At 22.9% G+C, this 25613-nt stretch overlaps 7 protein-coding genes across 7 annotated transcripts; 3 read left to right on the top strand and 4 right to left on the bottom strand. All coding sequences in view use genetic code 6, as the record gives it.

Annotated features, from left to right (window-relative positions):
* Positions 1-1794: 1794 nt before the first annotated feature.
* Positions 1795-2375, top strand: TTHERM_000998861 (hypothetical protein; the record flags this gene model as incomplete). Its single annotated transcript, XM_012798240.1, has 3 exons — positions 1795-1888; positions 2018-2188; positions 2329-2375. 3 exons carry the CDS (start codon positions 1795-1797, stop codon positions 2373-2375), a joined length of 312 nt encoding a protein of 103 aa, XP_012653694.1.
* A 907-nt stretch (positions 2376-3282) lies between these two features.
* TTHERM_00998860 (transmembrane protein, putative) lies at positions 3283-5464 on the top strand (the record flags this gene model as incomplete). Its single annotated transcript, XM_001030897.2, has 2 exons — positions 3283-4908; positions 5081-5464. 2 exons carry the CDS (start codon positions 3283-3285, stop codon positions 5462-5464), a joined length of 2010 nt encoding a protein of 669 aa, XP_001030897.2.
* An 886-nt stretch (positions 5465-6350) lies between these two features.
* TTHERM_00998840 (transmembrane protein, putative) lies at positions 6351-7152 on the top strand (the record flags this gene model as incomplete). Its single annotated transcript, XM_001030895.2, has 2 exons — positions 6351-6973; positions 7031-7152. Exons 1-2 carry the CDS (start codon positions 6352-6354, stop codon positions 7150-7152), a joined length of 744 nt encoding a protein of 247 aa, XP_001030895.2. The 5' UTR covers position 6351.
* An 861-nt stretch (positions 7153-8013) lies between these two features.
* TTHERM_00998830 (hypothetical protein) lies at positions 8014-10365 on the bottom strand (the record flags this gene model as incomplete). Its single annotated transcript, XM_001030894.2, has 1 exon — positions 8014-10365. The coding sequence occupies exon 1, from the start codon at positions 10315-10317 to the stop codon at positions 8014-8016; it is 2304 nt and encodes a 767-aa protein (XP_001030894.1). The 5' UTR covers positions 10318-10365.
* Positions 10366-11397: 1032 nt separating this feature from the next.
* TTHERM_00998820 (carrier protein) lies at positions 11398-12389 on the bottom strand (the record flags this gene model as incomplete). Its single annotated transcript, XM_001030893.2, has 2 exons — positions 11398-12287; positions 12344-12389. The coding sequence occupies 2 exons, from the start codon at positions 12387-12389 to the stop codon at positions 11398-11400; spliced, it is 936 nt and encodes a 311-aa protein (XP_001030893.2).
* Positions 12390-13685: 1296 nt separating this feature from the next.
* Positions 13686-15977, bottom strand: TTHERM_00998810 (GCC2 and GCC3 family protein; the record flags this gene model as incomplete). Its single annotated transcript, XM_001030892.1, has 1 exon — positions 13686-15977. One exon carries the CDS (start codon positions 15975-15977, stop codon positions 13686-13688), a length of 2292 nt encoding a protein of 763 aa, XP_001030892.1.
* Positions 15978-17287: 1310 nt separating this feature from the next.
* Positions 17288-23090, bottom strand: TTHERM_00998800 (ABC transporter C family protein; the record flags this gene model as incomplete). Its single annotated transcript, XM_001030891.1, has 6 exons — positions 17288-18302; positions 18354-18852; positions 18905-19721; positions 19986-20497; positions 20552-21066; positions 22006-23090. The coding sequence occupies 6 exons, from the start codon at positions 23088-23090 to the stop codon at positions 17288-17290; spliced, it is 4443 nt and encodes a 1480-aa protein (XP_001030891.1).
* Between the last annotated feature and the right edge of the window lie 2523 nt (positions 23091-25613).

Here is a 25613-nt window from a genome sequence, read left to right as displayed (position 1 = left end):
TTTAATTCTACCAATAAAAATATTAGATTGGGATCAAAATAGTTTTATATATGCGCAAGGACAAAATATGAATTTATTTAATCCAAAAATAAATTAATAAAATAAAATAATTGCTTAGTTAGAATCGAATATTACAGAGTATTAATATTGCATGCAGCAATAAATCATAGTTGCTAAAACTTAAAACTAAAATTTATTCATCATTCAAGTAATTAAGTTTAATTTATAAATATGTTTTAATTTTAATTTATAATTAAACTAATAGGTGCTAACAGGGGTTTAATTGCAAGTAGATACAAGCTTTATGGCTCTTAAAATATATATAACGTTTAAACTTAAATTTAATTTAGTATGCGCTGAAAACCTATTAATTATTTACTCTCCTATTGTAAAAACTTTAGACTTAATTTCTGGTTAAAACATATAATATTTTCAACAAGTAATTGAATAATTTATATAAAATATTTATTAATACTATTTTTAATAATTCTATCAATATTAATTATTTTTTTTATATAGTTTTACTAATTGTTCTCATAAAATATAAACTATTCCTAAGATATCCCACTAATAAGCATCAAAGACTAGCTATTTATATGCTTCATAAAATAAGGACTGAGTTATTTTCAAAAAAATAATTATACAAGTCAAAATGGTTTATTTGATTACATATAAAATAATACAAATATTTATTATGATTTTTAGAACGAAATACTAATTGGAGTTACTGGTGTGACAAAATAAATAAATATTATTAATGTTCCTGGAGATCAAATTTTATTTACTTACTATACAGTAAATTCTTTTTTGTAAGGAGCTAACTATTATTTTTAGGAGTAAGCTAGCTTAATTGTAGTTGACTCAACTCCTATTATATACTTATGCAACTATCTATATAGAAATGTCACAACTTTCAATACACTTATCAAAGATACTTAGGGAATCTAGATGGAATAAAATAAATTGGTAATCTTCTTATATTCATACAAGTTTATTTATGCTCTAAAATTTCCAGAAATGTAGCTAATTGAAACTTTATCTTTACAATAATATGATTAGACAAATATTTTAAACATATTTATTAATTCACAAATTTCGATATTGAAAGTGTAAACAAGTACTGCGTTTATTAGTTTTGATCTAACAGAAATACTATATGCAAGCGAAATTAACTTATTGTAATATTAAAGAATCTAAAATATAAACATAAATGACGAATACTAAGTGTATTATAGCTTATCTAATCTCTCTTTGAATTTATTTAAAAATGCATAAATTGTTGATAGTTTGATTATAGAGCCCTTTTAATAAAATCTTTATCCATATTTCACAGAACCAATATTAGTATCTGAAAATGAATTCATATACATTACATATAATTAATTAAGACTTATTTAAGTTAACTTAGAAACAAATTCTTTAACATAAATATTTTAAATTAGATTATAAGATACACCTGATAACTACTTTTTTGATAGTATATCAAATTAAGTGTTTTTGCTTTACTTTTAAAACTTCAGATTATATGCTATTAACTTATAAAATTATTTGTAAGGTGAGGTTTTTTTAACAAGTTTATAGGAGTTTGACACATCTTAATCCTTTATTTGCAGTTAATTTATAGTTACAGCATTTATTAATACCATTTAAGTTTATAACATTCAAAAAAATATAATTAATATAATTTAATTACTTAATTTAGGTTAAATAAAATAAATTTTTAAATTATAAATTAGTTAATTTGAAAATAATATTTCTAAAACTTTGTTTAAAAACTATAATAGAATTAATACTATGGATTAAATATAAGAAGGATAGTTTATAAAAAATATATTCGTTCTTTAATAAAATAGCTTTGGCTATATTATTTCTATTGTTGATTTAGTAAGTAATTAAGTTATTTTATAATAATCTCTAATGGAATAAAAAATCATCAACATAGTATGTGATCCTTTTAAATAGATGATATATATTGTTAATAATTAAGCAAATACGAATATTTTTAGTTATACATTAGAACTTATTACTTCAATATCGAATCCTTGCTTAAAATAAGCATTTATATCATATGATGCTAATTATGTATATTCTATATGCCCTAATGATATCATAATTTATAATAGAATAAGCTTTGAGCAGTAGTTTTATACTATAAATAGAGGTATATCTGAAGCAAATAATGTAATAAGTATGAACTATAATAATTATATTATTGTCATTTAAAAAAAAAAATTGTCTGTATTATAATTGTAATATAATAACAATTATAAAATGGTTTATGAGTATCATTAAGATAATTTATTTTTTTAAAGTTTTTAACTTATTAAGGACGTAAATAATTAAGTTTATGCTTCTTTGATAGTGTCTAGCTATGATAATGTTTCTAAAATATAATTACCTCTCTCATAAAATAATTTGTGTTCTATTTAAATTCAACAACAAAATAGAACATCTGAGAATTTTTACACAAAAGCAATACTAGATTAGCGAACATTATTTTTGAATACTACTTAATAGAAACTCTCATTAATAGAAATAGAATATTAAGATGGATAATCACTATAATAAATTGACGTTTAAATAGAATTCTAAAGCATTGAACCAATGCATTAAATTGGCTTAAAGCTATCTTCTAGTAACATGAGCAAAATATTTTGGTAAAGTAATATTAGCTTTTCTTAATAAATAAAGAATTTAATTTTAAAATAAATGTCTCTAATAATATAAACATAAATTGATTTGAATTAAGATAAGACGATGAACAATTTCTAAATGCTTAACATGTCATTAACCTTATATAAATCAATTAATTTATCACATTTTAACAAAATTTACTTGCAATAGTTATAAATCATACCCCAAAGTGATATATAGATTACTATTTATAACTGTAATTTAGTGGTAATAGATTAATTATTCTTGAAAGAAATATAGATGCAAAAGTAGTTTTTATTTGTTTTAAGTAATAACACCAATGTAATAATAAATGATGTTTATATTTCTGACCTATCTTTGAATTAAATTTTCTAGATTCTCTATAGCGAATAAGTGACTATATCAAATATTAACATATAGAATTGCACTCATTTAACTAACACTTTTGATATAAAATAAATTAAAAATCTTACGATTACAAATACTTTTTTAAACAAAAATTCATTTTCTTTTGTTTACTATATACAAAGTACGATTACCTCATCTATATAGAACATTTTAGTTAAGAACTCTACAGAAGTTGTGGTAATTTAAATTGAAGAGTAAGATATTAATACAGTTTAATACATGAGTGGTAATTTTATGCTAAATAATGTAACACTACTCAATTGTGTCGATACGAACTTCTCTATTCAGGCTCAGACAGCTAAACTATCTTATATTGCTATAGATTATAATGATGTTTCATAAACTATTTTTAGTATTTAAGCAGAATAAATAAATTTAGATTATTTTAATATCACAAACAGTAAACCATTTTCAAAAGCAGCTGGTAGTAAATTAATCGATATAAAAAGCTTCACTAATTCCTATATTAACAATATTTATTCATTAGATAATGAAATATCAATGATTAATATAAATTAACAAAACAAAGGAGGATATGCTAATATTTCTTAATCACAATTCATAAATTTCACAATATCAAATAACAATCCTTTGATATTTTTAAATGGGCTCTTTAATATAGTTTTGGATAATGTAACAATAAAAAACGTGGTAAATATCTAAAATTAATATACTTCTATATTTGTAATTTAAAATTGTGATACTGTAACTATAACAGATAGTTAATTTAGAAACAATACAAATAGCAATGGTCCTGGAGGAATTATTTATGCAGCTGAAAATAAAGTTATTAATATATTAAATTCAATATTTTATTTAAATTAATGTTTGGCACTGAATGGAGGAGCTATATTCGTATAAAATACAATATAAACGGGCATTTTAAAATTAAATTAAATATAGCTAATATCAAATAAAGCAATTTATTCTTCTGGAGGAGCAATTTATTTACAGAATAGTAATTTAATAATGTAAAATTCTGTGGTATCCTCTAATTTAGCTTAGATAGGTGGTGGTATATACTATACACAAATTGTTCCATAATTTATTATTGATTTATAAAGTAGTATTAACAATAACAACACTTTTAAAGATAATGTTGGAAGAATCTTTGGGCAAAACTTTGGTTCTACTTTAAGGAAAGTGTATATTGATTTAGATAACATTGAAGCATCAATTAAAATTTTGAAAACTATTTAAGATGATAGCATATTAATCAAATAATTTAAGAGTGGAAATTAAATAAGTTTTAAAAAAGTATAGTTGTTGGACGAAGAAGAAAATCCATTAAAGTTACTAGATTTTAATTCAACTGAATTTAGTTAATTGAGTAATGATGTGTAATCTTTAATATAATAAATTAGTGTTTCGGTAACTTGGGAATAAGAAAATTAGTAAATATAATGTGTTGGTTAGCTTTAAACAAAATCATTTACAGATGGAGGCTTTAGCTTAGATGTTTAAATATTTTATAAGCCAATATCCAATATGACCCTAAATATAGTGAGTAATGTGTTTCCATAAATTAAAGATTCAAATGGACATATTATAGTTATAGGAGGGTAAGCAGAATTAAAAGCGAAAGTTTTTATGGAATAATGTTCAGTTGGAGAAATACTTGTAAAATATGGCAATTCTATTGCTTGTGAATCTTGTCCAGATGGAAAATACTCACTGAATTAGAATGATAATTAATGTAAATTATGTCCTGATTCAGCTCTTAGGTGTATAGGTTCAAATATTTATTTATAGAATGGATATTGGAGAGAAAATGATGAAACAGACAATATTTAATATTGTAGTTATAATCCATTATCCTGTAAACCAGAACTTTCTACTTCTAAAGTAAATTAAATTTTTTCTTATATATATATATATATATTAATAAATTGAAAATTAATTAAAAAGATTATATAATCTATTCAACTTGTTATAGTTTAAAAATATTTATTTTATATATTTTTAATCAATTATATAAAAATTGAATTTTTATGTTTATTAATCTTAAATTTAAAAGTTTAACTGTGATGTAGGTTACAAAGGACCTCTATGTGAGAGCTGTGACACATATGGTGAAATATGGGAATCAAACTATTCTGAAATTTTAACTCCTGGTCATTGCTATTAATGTTAAGAAAACTTAGTCTAAATTATAATTTATAATTTGATTACCTTCTTTATAATATTTTGTTATATTTTAACTATCTTAAGAAGGATTATTAATTAACTTGAAGTTAAACTTACTGGTTACTTCCTTAACAAATTGAATATCATTTATTTAGGTTCAACTTGTAATAATTTCTTTTTTTTTTATTTTTATCATATCTTTTCTTTCTTTCTTTTTTAAAAAAAAAGTAAGTTAGCTAGATAGATCATAAATTTTATCTAAGTTATTAACTGACCATTTATAAATATTATCTTTAATATGTACTTTTACTTTCAAAATGCCAAGCTCATTTACTCTTCCAATACAGATATCAGGAAATCCTACTAGCTTAACTAGTAAGTCTATCGATTGTATTTTTTCGCAGTATCCGTAATTATAACCTTTATGGTTATTTTAATCACTATGGTCTTTGAGTCTACCATTAGGAATATTTTTAATATATATTCTTATTGGAATTGTTTATTTGGTATTTAAAATAAATGTTTATTTTAAATACCTACGTACTGCAGTTATATTTATTTACTTTTACTTCTTTCCAATGATTTTTACTCTAGCAAGCAGATCATTTAGCTGTATAACTATAGGAAATAAAAAATATTTAGATTTAGACTTGAGTGTTGAATGCTTTGATAAAGATGAGCACTAACCTTTTATATTTTATTATAGTATTCCAGTAATATTACTATGGGGCTTATTTATTCCTTTATTACTTTTCTATAAAATTTATCAGACTAAATAAAAATAAAAATCTATTATTAAACAAATTAAATATTCTTACTTATTTGCAGGTTACAAAGAGGAATATTATTTTTGGGAATTTTGGAAATTGTTTTGCAAAATGAAATTGATTTTAATATCCATCATACTTAAACAAAATATTTATTTTAAGGTAATATAACATTTCTATTTTAATAAAAATAAAAAAAAAAATTATTTTTTTGGTAATAATATGAATTTTTTGAAATTTTTTCCATTTTCATTATATTTAAAAACTTTGAAATAAGCTTTTACAGTGTATAAATTATAATATAAATATATTATGAAGTAAATCAAAATAATTATTCAATAAATATTTCTAATCTTTTATTTAAATAATATTTTTAAAATGATAGGTAGGTGCTATGAATACAATTTTGCTTTTCTAATTTTATTTGCTTATAAAATTTAAACCATATGTTAGAGAATACTTTAATGATTTATAGAGAATATCTACATTTATATATACTTTATCTTTGAATTTGTGCTTTTTATAGATAATTAATGATCAAAATGGCTATGAGAATTAAAATGCTTGGATATTTTTAGTTTTCGTTATTAATCTTATTTATATATTTATTCTAGTATTAGGCCTATTAAGATTAAATATACCTATAGAAAGAAGGGATAGAAATTGCTTTTAAAATATAATATTTAAAATTTATAATAAATATCCTTAATTATTTGATATTAAAATATAAAATAAATAAAAGATAAGAATACTTTTTAAGGTAAGAGAAATAAAATAAAAAATTAGATAGATGATAAGATATCAACAAAATTTTGATTTTTAAGAATCTCTTCAAAAACACTTTAACTAGAATAATTTACAAAATATAAATTTATCCCCAAAATCTATCAAATTAACTTAAACAATCTCTTCTGAACCTGATGAAAAGTAAAACATTTTTAAAGGCAAAAATTCTTTTAAGAAGATGAGAAATAAATGGCCTTACTATTCTAGAAACCCTAAACTCAACTAAATATGTAATAATTAAACTATTTAATTTAACTTAACATAAAAATTTTAAAAAATAATAATAGAGCTCAAAGATCTGACTCCTAATAACATGTCATCTTCTCAAAACACTTATTTTACTGGTGATTATATTGTTGAAGCTGAGACTCCAATATATAATAAAGATATATTAAAAACTTAAAATTGAATTAAAGTTTAAATTATTCAATTTATTGATTAGCTAGTCAATAATTGACTAATATATATAATTGTTTATGTTCGTTATTCATTTTAGTTATTGCTAAATGCCATTCAAAAATTTAGTGAATTGAGATCACTATTTTTTTGAATGGCTGATGTATTTGAATATTAATTTTTTAAAAATAAATAATTTTATAATAGAATTTAATTAATAATATTTATAATTTTAATTTATATCAATTTTTATGATTTTTCTATTAAATTTTTAATTTTAGCATTTTTTAAAAATTTTTCTTCAAAAATTGCTTGATCACTCATTATTAGCGATCAAGTATTTTAAATTAGCAAATTGCTATATATATATATGAATCAAAGAATAAAAATAATTATTAAACATAAGTATTTTCAAATTTATTTACTTCCATAAATTTCTTGTTATCTTATCATTAAATTAATTCTGATTGGTTAATATAAAAAATATTTTTTTAATATTTATTTTTTCTAATTTTGATAAGATTAATCAAAATATTTATCTTTATTAGTTGTAATGAATAAATAGTAAATTATAAAAATATTATAGCATATTAAATGAACTTCGATAGCGTTTGTTATTTTAAATTTAACTTATTAAGATTTTTGTAAATAAACTCTGAATATTATATTTTAAAAATAATACATTACAAACATATAAATATAACAACAATTTTAAGGATATATCTGTGATTGGTTAATAAAATAAACTTAAATATTTTTAGCATAATATTATGTTCTTATTATCTTTTTTTATTTTTAAAATTCAAATAATCAAAAAACATTATTTAAAAGAAAATAAATTAAAAAATTAGACTTATTTTAACAATTTTTAAATTCACACTTTCAGTGTTGCCATTTTCTTTAGATATTCTAGAAGTAACCTTGGAGCCACTTGATATAGTTCGTTGAAAGTGAAATAACTGGGTTGAGGAATTCTTCCAGAAGGTCTTTTTTTCCATGTAACTTTATATAAGCATTTGGTAATGTTGAATTGTGTATAAACTTCGTCTTAGTGTTATTCACGAATATTTAGTTTATGGTTAATTATAATGTCTGCCTTGTCTTTAGAAAATTACCCATATTAATTTTTGTTACTCAACTCATTAACCAAATATTTCATAGCTCCAATTTATTTTGTTATTTTTATTTGTTCTTTACTTTTTTTAATTAAATCATGGCTCTCTAAAGAATGAAATTAATCTATTTCTGAAATTGAAGGCTGTATCGTTACTTCTTTGGGCTTTTAAAGTACTTTATAATTTTTGTTATCCACACAAATATAATCGTCTGAATCAATTTCGATTAAACAGAGATTGCTTTTACTTGCCTATTTTTGTTTTTGAGATAGATTTTCATTTTATTATCTTGATTTTTGTGTTTTGGTTGGCATCTTAAAAATCTCTTGATCATTTTTTAAAACGATTGAATTTTGCTAATTTTTTACATTCGTGCTTTAAATATTACGTCTATTGTTGTTATTTAAGTCTAAATTATTTTATTTATTATCTTATTTTATTTGACTGACTTACCTTTTTTAGTAAATTTTTTCAGAAAATTTTTTATCAATTTAAGCATTTTTTTGTAGTTTTTCCTTTTAATTGATTAAATTAAGAAGTTCTGATGACTGGCTTTCTAATTCTGTTTTTGTATCTTAAGCTTGTGAAACTAAAAATTTGTCTTTACTCTAAATTAATAAATTCACATCCTCGCTTTTTACTTCACTAAGTTCAAAGTTTTCAATGATCTTTTCTTCTTTTTGTTAGCTTAAAGCTTATGATTAGCTTTATTATTATTATTATTACTATAGAATCGATTCATCTTCAATTTTAGAGTCAAATTCTAGTTTTCTATCTTATTATTGAGAAGTTTCATCTATTAAATTTACTAATTAAATACTCTGACTTAACTAAAAATTTTAATTTTTTCCTTAACTATTTTATCCGTGCATTTTACCTTAAGACAGATTCATACTTGAATTCTAATGACTTTGTTTCTTGCTTTAATCAAGCTAAGCTTCTTAAGCATTAATTTCAATTTGAGGAGATTTATTATTATGCTAGGAAGATTAACTATCACTATCATTTTCTTGATTGAATATTTATTAAATTGTATATTACAAATTTTGTTATTATCCATTCTATTGCTGCTGTTGAAATTAATAATTATCTTATTTTAAAAATTAAGTGTGGTAATTTATATTATTTTGACATAGCTAATCTTGCTTATTTATCAATTCTTAATTATCTTATTGAAATTACTTTTATTCATAATTATTTTATTACAATTACATTTATTATTAATTATCTTATTGTGAATGGTTTTATTCTTACTCATTTTAGCACTTATTTTCATTTGTTGATTCCAAATTTTCATTTTCTTTTTATACTAAATTTGCATTTAGGATATTTTCTTCAATAAAATTATTAGATTCTTTGTTAGTTAATTCATGCTTCGATTATTCTTCCAATTATTCATGGAATTATTCAGTCTCTTATTCTTAATAGTGAGATTGAATATTTATAACTAAGTCTTCAGCCTGCATATATTATTCATTAAATTACTCTTAATCACCTTATTAGTCTTTGTTTGTGTTAGATTCTTTTTAAGCATAGTTTTCTTCAATAAACCCTAAATTTTCTGCAGCATCTTTCTCTTATAAATTTTCGCTGAGTTAAATCTCTTCTTAATTCAAAATATTTTTCTCATCACATATATTTTCACCTTCAAAATCACTAAAAATTTATTATTCTCTTTACAAAGATACATTAACTTTATTACTCTCAAGCTCAAAATCATTCAGCTCATGTTCTTATTAGTTTATCTTTTATTATTCATTTGAGCCTTGCTGATTATTATTTAATGAGTCATTTGTGGCTAAATACTTTTTTAGTTCTTTTTAAAATATTGATTAGCTCAATTCATATTCATAAACCTCAATTCGGTTTGCCAGTAAATTTTCAGAAATAATTTATTCTATTTATTCTTACTCCAAAATAATAAAACCTTACTGTTCCCCAATAGTTATCTAAGAAAGATAAGAAATTTGTCTTCTACTTCTAGAGTATTTTTTAAACACAATAGCTTCTACAACAGCTTGAACATTTGAGTTTTCTATTTACTCTTAAATACACTAATTCATTTTAATTTTTTTACTCGAGATATTACAAATAAATAAATATTATAATTTATTAAACGACTACAATTTTCATAAATTGATAAATTTTAAATTATATATAGTGTGTTGACATTGTTTCAAACATTTTTGCTTATAAATAATAATAAACCTCATTAAAATTCACATAAAATACAAATATTTTTAGGAAAATAACTACATATTTATTAATTCTTATTATTATTTTAATTTGCTTAATTATAATATTGATAAAAATATAGAAAAACATTATTCTGCTTAAAACCAATTAATTTTCATTAATGAAATCAAATATGTTATTTTTATCAAAATCATAAATCAATTTTTGAAACAAAATTATATATTTTTACATTAACAACTAATTAAAGCTAATTCATTAATTATACATATTTTTTTTATTTTTGAGGTATGTGAAGAAAATTTAAATAACCATCTGCTTTTTATTAAAAAAAAGATATGATAATCAAATTATTTTATGAGTTATATGTAGTAGGATAATAAATTTCTTAATTAGCTTTGCAGATAAAATTCAAAATATGATAATTATTCTTTGATTATAATATATTTTTTATATCAAATTATTTCAAATGTTTTTGATATTAACAAATAGACCCTAATTTATAGATAAAAATTAGATTTATTCGAAATAAATTATAATAAAAAAGACCAAATTAAAAAGAATGGAAACCACATTTTAAAGTTAATAATTGCATGATTTTAAATTGAACTAATTGATTGATAGATTGATTAATTAATTACAAAATTAAATATACATTAATTTAATTTAAATTACATATTTTAATTATATTTAGAGTTTATTGTATATAATATAAGGAATTTTAAATTATATTTTATACATTTAATTAATCAATTTTATTGATTAAGTTATTATATAGAGTTTTTATGTAGATTTTTGTTTTTTTTTTAGAAATAAATTAATTATTATTTGTGAAATTTTATAAGAAATTTTTGTATATTTTTATATTTTGAATATTCATTTTTAATTTTTTACTAATTGTTTATCAAAGTAGAACTTTTCATGGATATTTTTACTTAATTATTTACTATTCAGTCATTTGAACTTAGATCAACGCCATATAAGTTTTTGAAATGTTCATAAATTGGCATGAATAGAATGGAGTTTCCACAGGAGATAAATAGACGAGGAGTTATTCCTTTAAAGAATCCTATATATCCTTCATTTTTAACAACTCCTTTAATTAAGCTTTTTACTGATAAGGTTTACTAATTTGAATCTATCATTTAAAAACGAGTTAGTACCAAATCAAAAGGATTAACAATAAAAGTTGCAAACAAAGAGCTATTAAATCCTACCATTACACTTTGAGCTAAACTCAACTTATGTTTACCATTCGATTCAGTTTGGTTACTATTATGTAAAAGTAAGTATCTTTGCATCTCATAAAGCCAAAAAAAGACACTCACCTATGCTGTTACTGTAGCTATATAAATTGGACTTGCTTGGTAGAGTCTGATCAATCCTTCCTTTTCTGATATTTCTCTAACTCCTTAAAATAATCCTCTATATTAGAAATTTGGATCATTTATTTGAAGGCGAGTCCTTACAACATCGAAAGGCATATAAGGAATAAGGCATAATATCTCTGAAACAGAAGCTGTAAAAAGAGGCAATCCAAGTTTGAAGTAGGTCTGTAAATTATCACTTTTGATGTTGTTAATATACTTCATTCCTAATCTATTTAAACTCTCATAGGCAGAGAAATAAATCAACTGAGGAACAAAACAACAAGGGAAAGTAGTAGAAAATCCTCTAAATAAACTCTTATATCCTCCATGGTTGATGACCTAATGAAAGCCTTTCCTAAAAGAAAGAAACTCTTTTGAGTAAGATTTGATTTTGGTACTGATTGTGTCTAAAGGATACATAATCATATCTATTGCCCAGTACCCTAAACTACTATAAAAAGCAAGTTTATCTAGGTTTATATTAAAAACTCTTAATAAAATGCACAAAAATTAAAATTTATTTTACATGGATTAAATTCTTTATATTGCATTTCTTTGATTGCAGTTGTCATTTGTTAGTCAGACTATGTGCTATGGTCACTTTTACCTTTTGCTTAATTTTTATTAAGGAATATGCTTTAGAATAATCTTAAAGATTAGGCTTTTCGAGAAAAAAACAGTTCTAATTATATTTTTTTAATTATATTTGTGAAAAAAAAATATTGATTATCATCAAAGAAAGTATCCAATTAGAACAACCAACTATTTAATTTAACACTAATGAACCAATTAAATAGGAGTTATAGACAAAACTCTTTTATCAAAAATAACAAAAATAAGGAGTTTTGACTGAAAAAAAAAAAATTTAATAAACAAACAAATAAACACTCACCCACCTATCATCAAAATTAATATTAACAAATTTACTATCTGTTAAAGAAATATTCTGATTATTCAACTTCAACTTCAAATAAAAATATTTAAATATTTTTTTTTATTTTCACAATTTTATAAACTATTTTAATACTTAGTATTAAAAACTCCAAGCTGTTTTGGTTTCGTATGTATTTTAATTTTCTTTTTAATTGAAAAATCAGTTTAAATCTCTTAAATAGCTGAGGCCACTTGATTAAGCTTAAAAGCTGAAAACCTCTATTTTATCTCTAATGAAAATATGTTTTATTAATTTGTTTTGCTCATCTGATTATATTAAATAAAAAAACAGCTGACTACTTCTACTCTAATTTTTCATTTAAAATATTTTAAAAATCACAAGTCTTCTATAGTAATCAAAAATTCTAGCATGAATACGTATACAATAAAATCTGACAAACATAAATTAATAAATTAATAGCTTTAATTAATTATTTAGTAATTAAAAAAAGTAACTAAAAAAATATTTATCATCTATTTTCAAAGATAGGAAAAATATTTCTACTTGTAAATTCTTTAATTAAATTGAATTTATTTATTTTATCTACATTCAATTAAATTAATATTTAATAGTTTATATTTTAAATTAATTTCAATAGAACGATTACTTTTTTAATAAAAATAATCATAAATTTTGCTATTTATATTTAATAATTACATAGCATTTATCATATTTATTTTTACATATACTGATTAAACTTTAAACAATACTTGCAGCCCAAAAAGAAGTTAATATAATATCTAGGTCTAAAAAGTTTTTTTAAAATAATATTAAATTGCTAATTGAAGCCACTACATATTAAATATTTTGTACGGTAATCCTTAATTTCCTATAATCAAAACATTCTACTGAAGAAAAAAATTTAATGATGGTATTTAAAACAAACATACTCAATAAACATAATTATTTCAATAATTATCAATTTATTATTTAATCAAAATAATATAAAAATTATTATTGTTAAGACATATGAAATTTTTAGAATTTATTTATAAACATAGCAGTCAGTTGAATTTCTTGCTTATCCAGGTTGTGAAATTAGTCCATCAGGACAAGCAGTGCATGAACCTGTTGAGGGTGCAGTTAATAAATCGGCATTTCCATAATAATTAGCATCGCATTCACATACATTTAAAAACGGGCTCCAAATAATTGTTCCAGCACTAGTATCAAAGCATGTACATCCAGACAAGTCAGGTAGAGTTTATGAAGCATGTGGACAGGCTGTGCATTAAAGATTACCTGCACCATAAGCAAAATTACCTTAAGCACATTGTACACATTAGCCTGATCCATTTTCATAAAATCCTGGTTAACAAGGTATACATGTTGAAGCTGCTCCTTAGGTAGTCACAGTGCTATTTCCATAACCTGGAGCGCATTAACATGTAGCTTATAATGCGGATAAGGCGATCGCATTTGAATCATAGCAAATACAAGAAGAAATACCTAGAGTAGTAGCTCCGGTATTAGTAGAATACTGTGGGCATTAAGAGCAAGCTGCTGATGTACTTGAACTTCCATTAGATCCTGACTAAGCAAACGCTGTCATATAATATCCAGGTTAGCACATATTACATTGAGAAACATCACCAGCTGTAGAAACAGATTGATTCCCAGAATTGTTAGGACAAGCATTGCAAATAGCAGAAGACCCTGGATTATTATTAACTCCAGAAACTGCAGCCTATATCATATAAAAGTTTTAGGGGCATATATTACATACAGAAGGATCTCCTATAGAAGATGAAGGTGCTGCATTCCCTGAATTATTAGGACATATAATACAAACTGCAGCACTTCCAGGATTTCCTTGGGTAGCAGATTTAGACATATAGTAGTTTTAAGCACAAAGATTACATTAAGAAGGATCTCCAGGGCTGACTGCACCTGAAAGATTAGTCGAGTTTCCAGGACATTAAGAGCACTTAGCAGAAGTCCCAACTTAACCATTAGAACCTATCACAGAGGCTGCAGTCATGTAATATCCAGGGATACAAATATTGCATTAAGATTGATCTCCTTTTATTGTTACTCCCAAAATATTACCAGAATTATTAGGGCAAGCTGCACAAACAGCAGCTTAAGCTTGATTAGTGCCTTATACTGGTACTGCTGGACTTTGCATATAGTAATTTATAAGACACATATTACACTAAGAAATATCTCCAGCAGAAGTTTGTGCAGCACTATTACCTGAATTATTTGGACATTTAGTACAATTTGCAGATGTTCCAATATTTCCACTTGATCCAGGGACCGCTGCTGCAGTCATATAGTAATTATTTGGGCAAGCATTGCATTATGATGGGTCACCAACTGTTGTAACTTACGATGTAGTGCCTGAGTTATTAGGACAAGCTATACAGGAAGCCGCGTTACCAGGATAACCAAATGTTGCTACTTAAAACATATAGTAGTTTAATGCGCATACGTTGCATTAAAATGGATCTCCTACTGTAGTTGGTCCTTAAAGATTGCCAGAATTATTTGGGCAAGCAATACAAGTGGCAGAAACACCAATTTAACCAGCTTATCCTGGAATAGCAGCCTTGCTCATGAAAAAATTTTACAGGCACGAATTACATTATGAAGAGTCCCCAGCAGATGAAGGAGGAGAGATATTTCCTGAATTATTCGGACAAGAGGCACATGTAGCAGCTGTTCCAGGGCTACCTGAGGTAGCATTTTAAGTCATATAATAATTAATAGAGCATAAATTACACTATGAGGGATCACCTTAGCTAGTAGGTCCTAATGCATTTGTTGAATTTCCAGGGCATTAAATACAATTTGCAGCTTTTCCTTATTATCCATTAGTTCCTGCAGATGCTGCTTAAGACATATAATAACCAATTTGACAAACATTACATTAAGAAGGGTCACCACTAGAAGTTGGGGATTAAGAGTTAGTAGAATTATTTGGGCATTATACACATATAGCTGCAGTTCCTTATTTTTAATTGGCACTTTAAGACATGTAATAGCCCGTTTAACATAAATTACAAGCACTTTAATTTACAGTAGAACCTGTATTCGATGTACCAGCTACAGATAAGGAATTATTAGGACATTATATACATTAACCACTAGATGATGCACTTGTTCCATAATAGCCTGCATTACAAGTACAAGCACCACCAATATTAGAAGAATTTTGAGTGCATTAAGCATTTATATAAATTAAAATATTCAAGAAAAGCAATAAAGAAAAATAATTAGCCATTTCTGTTTTTTTATAAAAAAAAGATTAAATTTGAATTAATTAAGTAAAGAAATTATAAAATAAAATATTTATTCTACATCAAAATATCTTATTTATTAATCAAAAATACCTAATAAAAATCAAAATGTTTCTCAAAAACAAAATTATGAAGTTTTAAGAGTAAAAAATTAAAAAATTAAACCTATTAAATTAATTGTTTTAAAGTTTATTTTGTAATTAAGCTTATTTTTAAATCGTTTTAAGATAAATATCATAAAAAATAAATAATTGATTGGTTAAAATAGCATTTATTCACTAAAAAGCTCAATTATTCATCATAATTTTTTTAAAAATTGTTTGATTATTTAAATTAGATTCAAACAAATATGAGCTATTTTTATGATTACTTTGCTATTTAAAAATAATTTAAAATATTAAAAAATGAATAAATAAACAAACCAAATTTCTAAATAACAAAAAACTTTATTTTTTATGCAATGTCAATTAATATTTTTGCTCTAATTTATTGATTGATATTACAATTTTTAAATAATGCCAAATATATCTAATTTAGTTAATTATTAGGGGGAAAATGATATTTCTAAAATTAAATAAACAATTTGTTACAATTTGACTTTCAAAATTAATTTCTATAATAAGATTCTTTAGTTATTAAGCTAAATTTATTTTTTAAATTTTGATAAATTGATTTTATTTTCAAAGTAGGTCAAAGTAGAAGTAAGTTTGGTAATAATAAATAAACCTATTCAGCATATATTTGTGTTTAAATTTTAAAAATAAAATTATATTGGTATTACAATCCATAAATTGATACTAAAATAACTTACTATAAAATGAATAGGAAGAGCCTGAAGAATTATATGATTTATAATTATAAATTCAGTCTTTAAGTGTTGTATTTTTAGTGATTTTTATTTTTATGTTTGTTTATAGTAAGATAAATAAATATCTGTCTTTCTATCTATCTATCTTTTTATTTTAAAAAATCAAAACTATAAATATTATTTCTAAATTTCAATTTAATTAAAAATTCAACTATTGATTTTCAAAAAATCCAAATTAAAAATTATATTTTATTATTATCAATCAAATCGTTTTTAAATAAATTTATTTACTTATATTCATATTTTATAAAATAATTAACATTTTCTAAAGCAAAAGAGCAGATTTAAAAATGAAATATTTTAATTAGTAATAAGTTGTTTCAGTTTTTTAGGGAGAAAATCAAATATTTTTTTGCGATTTTAAATTATTAAAAAAATTTATTTAACAACAACTTAAATAAAACAAATATGATTTAATACAATTTATCATGAGTTATTTACACTCTAATTATATGCTTATTAGGCTATTTTCAAAATAAGTTTTGCATTTTTTTTGCCTGTGTGATCTACCATTTATTTAAATATACCATTTTCCTTACAAAGTAACTCATAGGGTGCCCCAGATTCAATAACAGCTCCCTTATCCATGACTATTATATTGTCATAATCTGCAATGGTATTTAATCTATGAGCCACTGTTATGACTGTAGAGTCTGTGAATTTTTCTCTTATTTTTCTCTAGATAAGTTCATCAGTGTACATATCACAGTTTGCTGTTGCTTCATCTAGTACAATCAATTTGCTCTATCGCAGGATAGCTCTACCTAAACAAATCAATTACTTTTATCCTGTACTGAATATCTCACTTGCATTAGTCATATCAGTGTATATTCCTTTAGCCAAGCTGTTTACTTTTTCTAATAAATTTATATCTTATAAGATATCAGTTATCATTTTGTCAGTGAATTCGTCTAATGGATCAAGGTTTCTTCTGATAGTTCCTGAGAATATGAATGGTACTTATGGGATTATGCTGATTCCTCCTCTCAATGTGTGCAGACCCAAATCTTTAATGTTGTGTCCATCAATTTTAATAAACATTTCTTAGTTGAGTCTTTGTTCTTCATCTTCTTATTGATATTTTGCATTTTCTAAGTTTGACTCGATTTCAGTCATCCTGAAAAGCGCTTGAATAATAGAAGATTTTCCAGCACCAGTACGACCTATGCAACCCACTTTTTATCCAGCTTTCAAAGAGAAAGTTAGCCCATTTAAGACATAGGCAAGGTCTTATCTGTATTTCATTTTAACATTTTAAAATTCAACTTTACCTTATTTAGGGAATATATATTCCTCATTTGAATTATTTTTTTAATGGTTTTCTGTTTTTTTCAACTCTTTACGATCATAATCTGTCCTCAAAGCTGGTTCCTAATCAATCAAAGTCATATTCATAGCTCTTTATGCACTAGACATAGCAACATCTGTTTAAATCATTTATCTAAATATGTAAGAAAAGTTAATCAAAATTATAAAATGTTTTTTAATTTACCTTAAACCCCATTAAATATTATCACTAATACTGAGGAAATATATAATTGTTTGTCCGATAGTAGAAGGATTTTAATCGATTGAGAGAAGCATAAAAATACCAATAATAGCTGAAATTGTTGTCACCATATTTACATAAAAGCCAAAAGCTCTAGAATTATACCAATAGGTGTAAGATGATCTAAGAGAATTATTTAAAAGGAAGTCAAAATTATCACAAAAAATCTACTGCTTCTCATAAATTCTGATAGGCAAGACACCTTAAGTGGTTTGATTGAAGAATGTATATACAGGAGATCTGTATCTTAAGTCAATCTACTTAGATTAGACAAGCACTTTTTTAGAAATTCCTAAGTATAATCCAAGAACTAAAATCTCGACTACAGCTATGATAGAGAAGTATGGATTAATTGAAATAATTGTGCCCATTAATATACAAAAACTGAAAATAATTTCAATAGTGTCCATCGATGTTCTTACTAAATCTTGATCAATAATTCCTAAAAATAAAAAAGATATTAATTAAATTTAGATTTATTTTAGTTAACTTACCCAAATCTGATGAGAATCTATTTAAAATTCTGCCTGATGGAGTTCTATCAAAATAGAGAACTTTAGCTCTAATAATTGACTAAACCATTTTGTTGTGAATATAGAAGCTGCTGCGATTAGCAATAACAGTCAATAAAAAGTATTTTAATACTAGGTTTATAAAGTAAATAAGAGACAAATATCCTAATAAGCTAATGTAGTAAAACTAATCAGCTCCTTGGTTTCCATATTTTCCTATAGTTTTTGAGTAGAATATAAAAACCACCTCACAAGTAGCAAACAAAGCAAACATTAAAGGGGCTAAAAACCATATTTTTGAGTTTAAAAAGTAGTTCAAATAAGTTTTCAAACTGACCACTATTTTTTCATCTTCTTCTTTTGTGTATAGCTTATCTTTTTTCTCTTTTTTTTCTTTAGTGTCCTCGTCTTGCTTCACTTCTTTGTTTTCTTATTCTAGTTTTTCATCTTTTTAATCAATAGCATTTTAATCTTACTATGTATTTTCTTATTGGTTATTATCATCATCAACCTCCTCTTCTTCTTCTTCTTCTTCTTTTTCTTGATTTTATAGAATAGATTTTTTAAAAGATTGACTAACTCTACTTTAGCTTTATGAATCTTCAACATGCATTTAATGTCCTAACACTCTCAGAGGTTCTTACAAATCATTATAAGTACCAATATTTTATATAAAGCCATCACTCATTATAATTATCCTATCAGTGCTTCTAGTGTAGGGAATCTAATGTGTAACTAAAAGCACAGTTTTACCTTTAAGCAATCCTTAAATAGCATTATCATTTAAAAGTTTTGCTACCTAAATTTTTTCAAATAAAAAATATGTAAATTTAACATTTTTCAATTTATTTTAAAAATTTGGTGTTTAAATTTTCAAAAATATATATTTCAAACAAAGTAACCAGCCAATTATTTTTGGTCAGTTAAATATAAAAAAAATATGAAAATTAGATTAAAAATTAAATTGCTCAAGTTATTTTATTTTTAAATTTTCATAATACTTTTTATTTATTATTGATATTAAATATAGTTAATTAAGAAAAATAGTAAAATAAAATAATACTTTTGAATCTACAGCAGATAAAGGATCATCTAATAAATATATGTCGGCTCTAGAGTATATTGCTCTGGCTAAAGAAATACGAGCCTTTTATCCACCACTTATATTGATACCTCTTTCACCTATTTGTGTTTAATCCCCATAATCAAACTATTTGATATCATCTATCAAGCAACAAGCTTCAATTACTTGATTATAGAATTTTTCTTCGTACTTTGAGCCAAATAAAATATTTTCTCTGACAGTCTTATTAAAAATATAAGGCTCTTACTCCACATAAGCTATTTTACCCTTAAAGTTAAAGTAACCTGAATATTTTGGAATTTCTTTAAGGATACAACTCAAAAAAGAAGATTTTCCACTTCCTACTTTACCAACTATTCCAATGCATTCTCCCTTTTTAACATCTAAATTTATGGAATTTAAAACAGGTTGATTATCTTTCCAGAAGGCAGTAAAATTTTTCATTTCAATCTCACCACTTTCAAGATTTTTTCCATCATAATCATTTATTTCTATGTGTTAAATAATTAAGTAAATAAATATTTAAAATAAATTATATAAATTACTCTCTATGCAAGTCATTTAGGATGATTTTATTGTAACAACTGTGATCATTCTCTCTAATATTACTTTAAGCTCAAGCAAACCAACAATTCCGTATCCAGCTGATGAAACAACTTATTATTTTACATAAGAAAGTAAATCTAAGGTTGAATACATATTTGCAACATTCAAAGAGCCAGGTTCTCCATACTTGTATATAACAAAAAAGACTATAAAGCTAGCAAAAAGTCCAGAAACAAAACTAAAAGAGTGCTCTAGTAAGTAGATAAATTAAATATAAAATATTTTTCTAAGCTCTGATTTTCTGAAAGTCGTTACAAGATGTACGAAAGCCTCTTCCCATGCGTACATTTTAATCAAACGAATTCCTTCTACAATTTCATTAGTAAACTTAACACGGTGATCTACTAAAGCAGCCTTATCTTTAAAGAATCCTGAGCTAATTTTAGCAAGAAGTAACTAAAAAGGAATATATCCAATCATAACTCCAAGACCAATCACAGCGAACCCATCAAACCTTTTTTAAATTAAGCATAAAATATTAATAAATTGATAAAAGAAATTAGAAATTAAAATTTAAAGAAGAAATTTCCATGTATTAATTAAGCAAATAACTTTAATTTAGTAATTTCTAGTAAATAAATATTTTTTGTATGGTTATTATTCAATATTTACATACTTTTAAAATTTCTAACATATAAATATATGTAAATTCTTATCTAATAATATAAACCAAATACTTCTAGCTATCTACTAGAAAAATAAAATTAGAATAAATAAAAATTTCTCTCAAATTTAAAATGAATTAATTTAAATGATTCTAGATTTTTTCTCTCTAATTTCATTGTATTAATGTTTAAAATAAGAATAAATATATCTAATCGAATTTCTAAAGATTTTTTAATTCATATGTAAAAAGAAAGAAATTAGTGGAAAAATTCTTTTATTAAATTATGATGAGATATTTGCTCCTATTTTATCTATTTTTACTAATTTATTTCTTTATTCATTTCTTATAAATTTAAAATCATTTAAATTAAAAAGAGCAGAATTTAAAATGATTTTTGGAAACTTTCACTATCTATAAAGCAAAATACTTGGCATATTATTTATGGTAATTAATAATTAAACTAAAAAGAAGAATTCAATAGATAAAATAATTAAAAAATCACTAAAAAAAATTACAATTGTCTCTTTAAAAGTTTATGTTAGAAATGATTAAATTACCAATCATTTAAGATACAATAAAACTTTATTAAATAAAAATCTGTAACCTTTTTAATTGGTACTTAATTAAGACTTAACCTTTTTACAAATAATATTCTTTTATAAAACTGTAAAGAACACTCTAAAGAACATATTCCAAGAAGAGTATTAGAAAATATTTTAAAATTTAATTTTTATAAATTGAATGACTTTAAATTGTAATTCTTGAAACAAATATATTTGAATTTACCTGAAGTAGAGGATAAGAGCTACAGCGATAATAGGAGCAGGTAGAGTAAGCAAAGTAATTATAGAATAACTTTTCATTTCAAGTAGATTTAAATCGTTAGACACTAAGTTGACCAACTTTCCAACATTTGCCTCCTTAATTGAGAAGGCTGAGAGAGATGAAACTTTAAGGAAGAGAGCTCGATTAAATGTAGCTCTAAATTATACAAAGAATGCAGTAAAAAAGCGGACAGAATGATGAACAAGAGCAATATAGAAAATTTAAGTAAAAGCCATAACTATTGCCCATCCATAGATAACATTTTAACTCTCTTTATCTATTATTGCTGTTATCAAGAAATTTATCTAGTTTGAAAAGAAAATCTTCAATGAGTAGAATAGAAGAGCGCTAATCATCATTTATACTATTGGCACATAGAAGGTACGCAAAATAACAAATAACATATCTAATGAAGTAAGTTTTTTCCCTTCTTTTTCTATCTTTATAAGAACCCTATCCATATTCTTTTGAAAGTTTTTATAATTGTTCTCTACTTTTTCATTTGGTCTGAGCAAAGGAATGTGCTTTAATTCTAATAAACCGTATGCTTTGATACTTTTCCAACTGCTTAAAAGTAGCTTCAAAAAATCTATGAAGAATAACTTTAAAAAAAAACTAACATTGTATGAAAAGTTAAATTTTTTCCATCTCATGTCCTTCATTTATTTGATCTTTTTTTCTTCTTAATCTTAGGATAAAAAGTTATCTTCATCTTCTTCATCATCATCCTAAGTTTCCTCATTTTCTTTTATCTTTTCATCGCTTTTACTAACTATTGTTTGCTTATTTTAACTTGTTTTCTAAATAGCATTACTGACTTTGGTTTAACTAATGATTAAATCATCTTAGAAATCCATCTCTTTACGAAGGCTTTTGTTAGGAACTATTTGCTCAATCAAATCTTTTTTCTACTCTAAAAAGTCTTCCTCAGTTTAGTTATTCTCATAACATGTGTTTATCCTTTAGCTATCTTATTATGTAATTTGCTAGTTATTATCTACCAAAGGTTTTTGATTAATACCTTAATCTTAAATATTAAATTTCATTTAGAAAATCAATTATTTTAATCAAATTATCAAGTAAAAAATTTAATTAATTTTCTATGTTATAGAAATCAATTAATTTATTATAAATAAATTATTATTATAGTTTAATTTGATTATTTAATTTCAGAAATAGCTCTTTCCTTTTCTTAAAAAATTTTATTTATTTATCACCTTTCTTTTTTATTATTATTTTTAATTTATTTATAATTGATAATAATACTAAGACTACCCTAGTTTTAAGCAATTAATTTAGTAAAGTTAATCAATATTTTTATTTAATTGGGTTTTTTAATAAATCCACTTTTGATTTAATAATGATTATTCATTAATACATTCCTAACATCGTACTTTACATTTGATTATATTATTTTTGCTTCAATACTTCTAGTACTATCTGATTCTAAAATAATCTATTAATATTCTTTCTCCTAAATATTGTAATTTAAATATCTAAATACTTCGTTTTTAATCAGAAAAAGAAAAACAAATTTAATTATTAAGTAGAAACTTTAATTAATAATTATGTCTTAATTATTATTTTATTTCTTTGTAGTGATGTATATCATTATCTGAATATAGGTCAATCTTTAGATTAATTTTATTCATTAGTATTTTTAAAATATATATTTATTTATTTTATTTAATTTGCAATCTATGGCTTTAAATATCCTTATTTCAAAATATTAAAAAACAACCAATAAAAATTATCTTTAACTTCTTTAAAAACTATGAAAAATTTCATGTTTTAATTATTATCCAATAAAAAAATTTAGGTAGCTACAATAATTTGAAATTAAATAATTTTATATTTGATATACTCATTTTTTAAAATAAATAAAATAGAAAAATTAATAGTTTTTATTTATACTATCTATTTGAATTTCCATTTTCTTTTATTATCATAATACAATCTAATACCAATTATTTTTTAAATAATATAAATATATATTAGAATAGTTAAACTTTCTAATTTTAAGAGAGTGATTTAAAACAAATCATAAAGTATTTAAGCAAACCGTTTAAATTTAATTAGAATAATATATAAATATTTACTAAATATATAATTTAATATAGAGTTTAGAGTAAATTAATTTTATTAACTAGTAATAAAATCTTATTGAAATGAAAAGAAATATAATAGTAAAATAAATAGATTTTTTAGTGTTATTAATTATGAATGTTTAAATATTTTTTTTTACACTGTTGTAAAATAAATAATTAATGAGAAATCTCCCTACTTTTCATTTTTCTTATTTTTTACTAAAATGAAAATAGGAAAGCATATTAGAATTCAATTTAAGTAGTATGACTTTTTTAAAATTAAGACTACTCAAAATTAATTAAACATTTTATGAATAAACTTTTAAAAATTAATTCATATAACAGATAGCTCTTATTTTATTTTTTAATTAGATTTAATCATAATAATTAAGTATTCACACGTAAAATTCTTTTTGAAATGAAAATAAATATTATAGAAAAATAATTGGTCTATGTATCCACTTTTAAGGCCTTAATATGTAGATAATTAATTAGCTTTCATCCTATTTTACATTTGATAATTAAAATATTTACTCTTATAGTTCTATCTGTGTATTAGGTTCTAATATAAATTATAAAAATTCTTTCTCAATAGATCTATTGAAAATTAAATAAATATATAATATTTTTTCAGAAAATATTAATTTAAATGAAAGGTAGATGCATTCATTATTTTTAATGTTGTTAGAGCAAGAATATTCTTTGATTTTTCTATTTAATGTCATTTATTTTAATTATTTTTTTGACCTCTTGAGAATTATCAATTTTTTTAAGGAATGTTTGATAGATATCAAAAAAATATATTAGGTTTGAAAAAATTCTTTCAAAATTTAATGAAAATTCATTCATTAAGGTTTTATAAAAATTTTATTGTATTTTCATCAAAAAAATCAAGTGTCTACAAATTTAAAAAAGTAAAATTATTAAAAAAATAAATAAAACGAAAGAAATTTCTTAAAATGTTGTTTAATATATTTTTTGGAAAATAAAAATTCTCCTAAATTTTAGTTAATATATAAATTTAAAAGTTTACATCTAAATTATTTTATATAATCCAACTAAGTTATTTTTTAAATTATAATTACAGCACATTCACCAATTCTATTTTCTCTAAAGAATTATAAGATAAAATTTATTTATTTATGACTTCCTATTTAAATTTTCAAATTATCTAATTATGAATAAGTTTATTTTTTTAATAAATTCAAACAAAAATAACGAAAGAATTAACTATTAAAATTTATTTCAAAATAAGTAAGGATTATAAATATATGTACTCTAATAAAAATTCATTTTTAAGAAATGTTTTTAATTAACAAGTACAATTATTTTATATAATAGTGTTTTTTTTAATATTTTTTTAATTATAATTTTAGATTAAAATACTTTTAAAAAGTAAAGAAAATATAATAACTAAATGAAGTCATAAATAATAAATAAAACAAATTGGGGTTGGGGTTGGGGTTGGGGTTGGGGTTGGGG

Source organism: Tetrahymena thermophila, assembly GCF_000189635.1.
Source record: "Tetrahymena thermophila SB210 genomic scaffold scf_8254595, whole genome shotgun sequence".
Classification (NCBI taxonomy): Eukaryota; Ciliophora; class Oligohymenophorea; order Hymenostomatida; family Tetrahymenidae; genus Tetrahymena; species Tetrahymena thermophila.
This window is presented reverse-complemented; position numbering and strand designations above follow the sequence as displayed.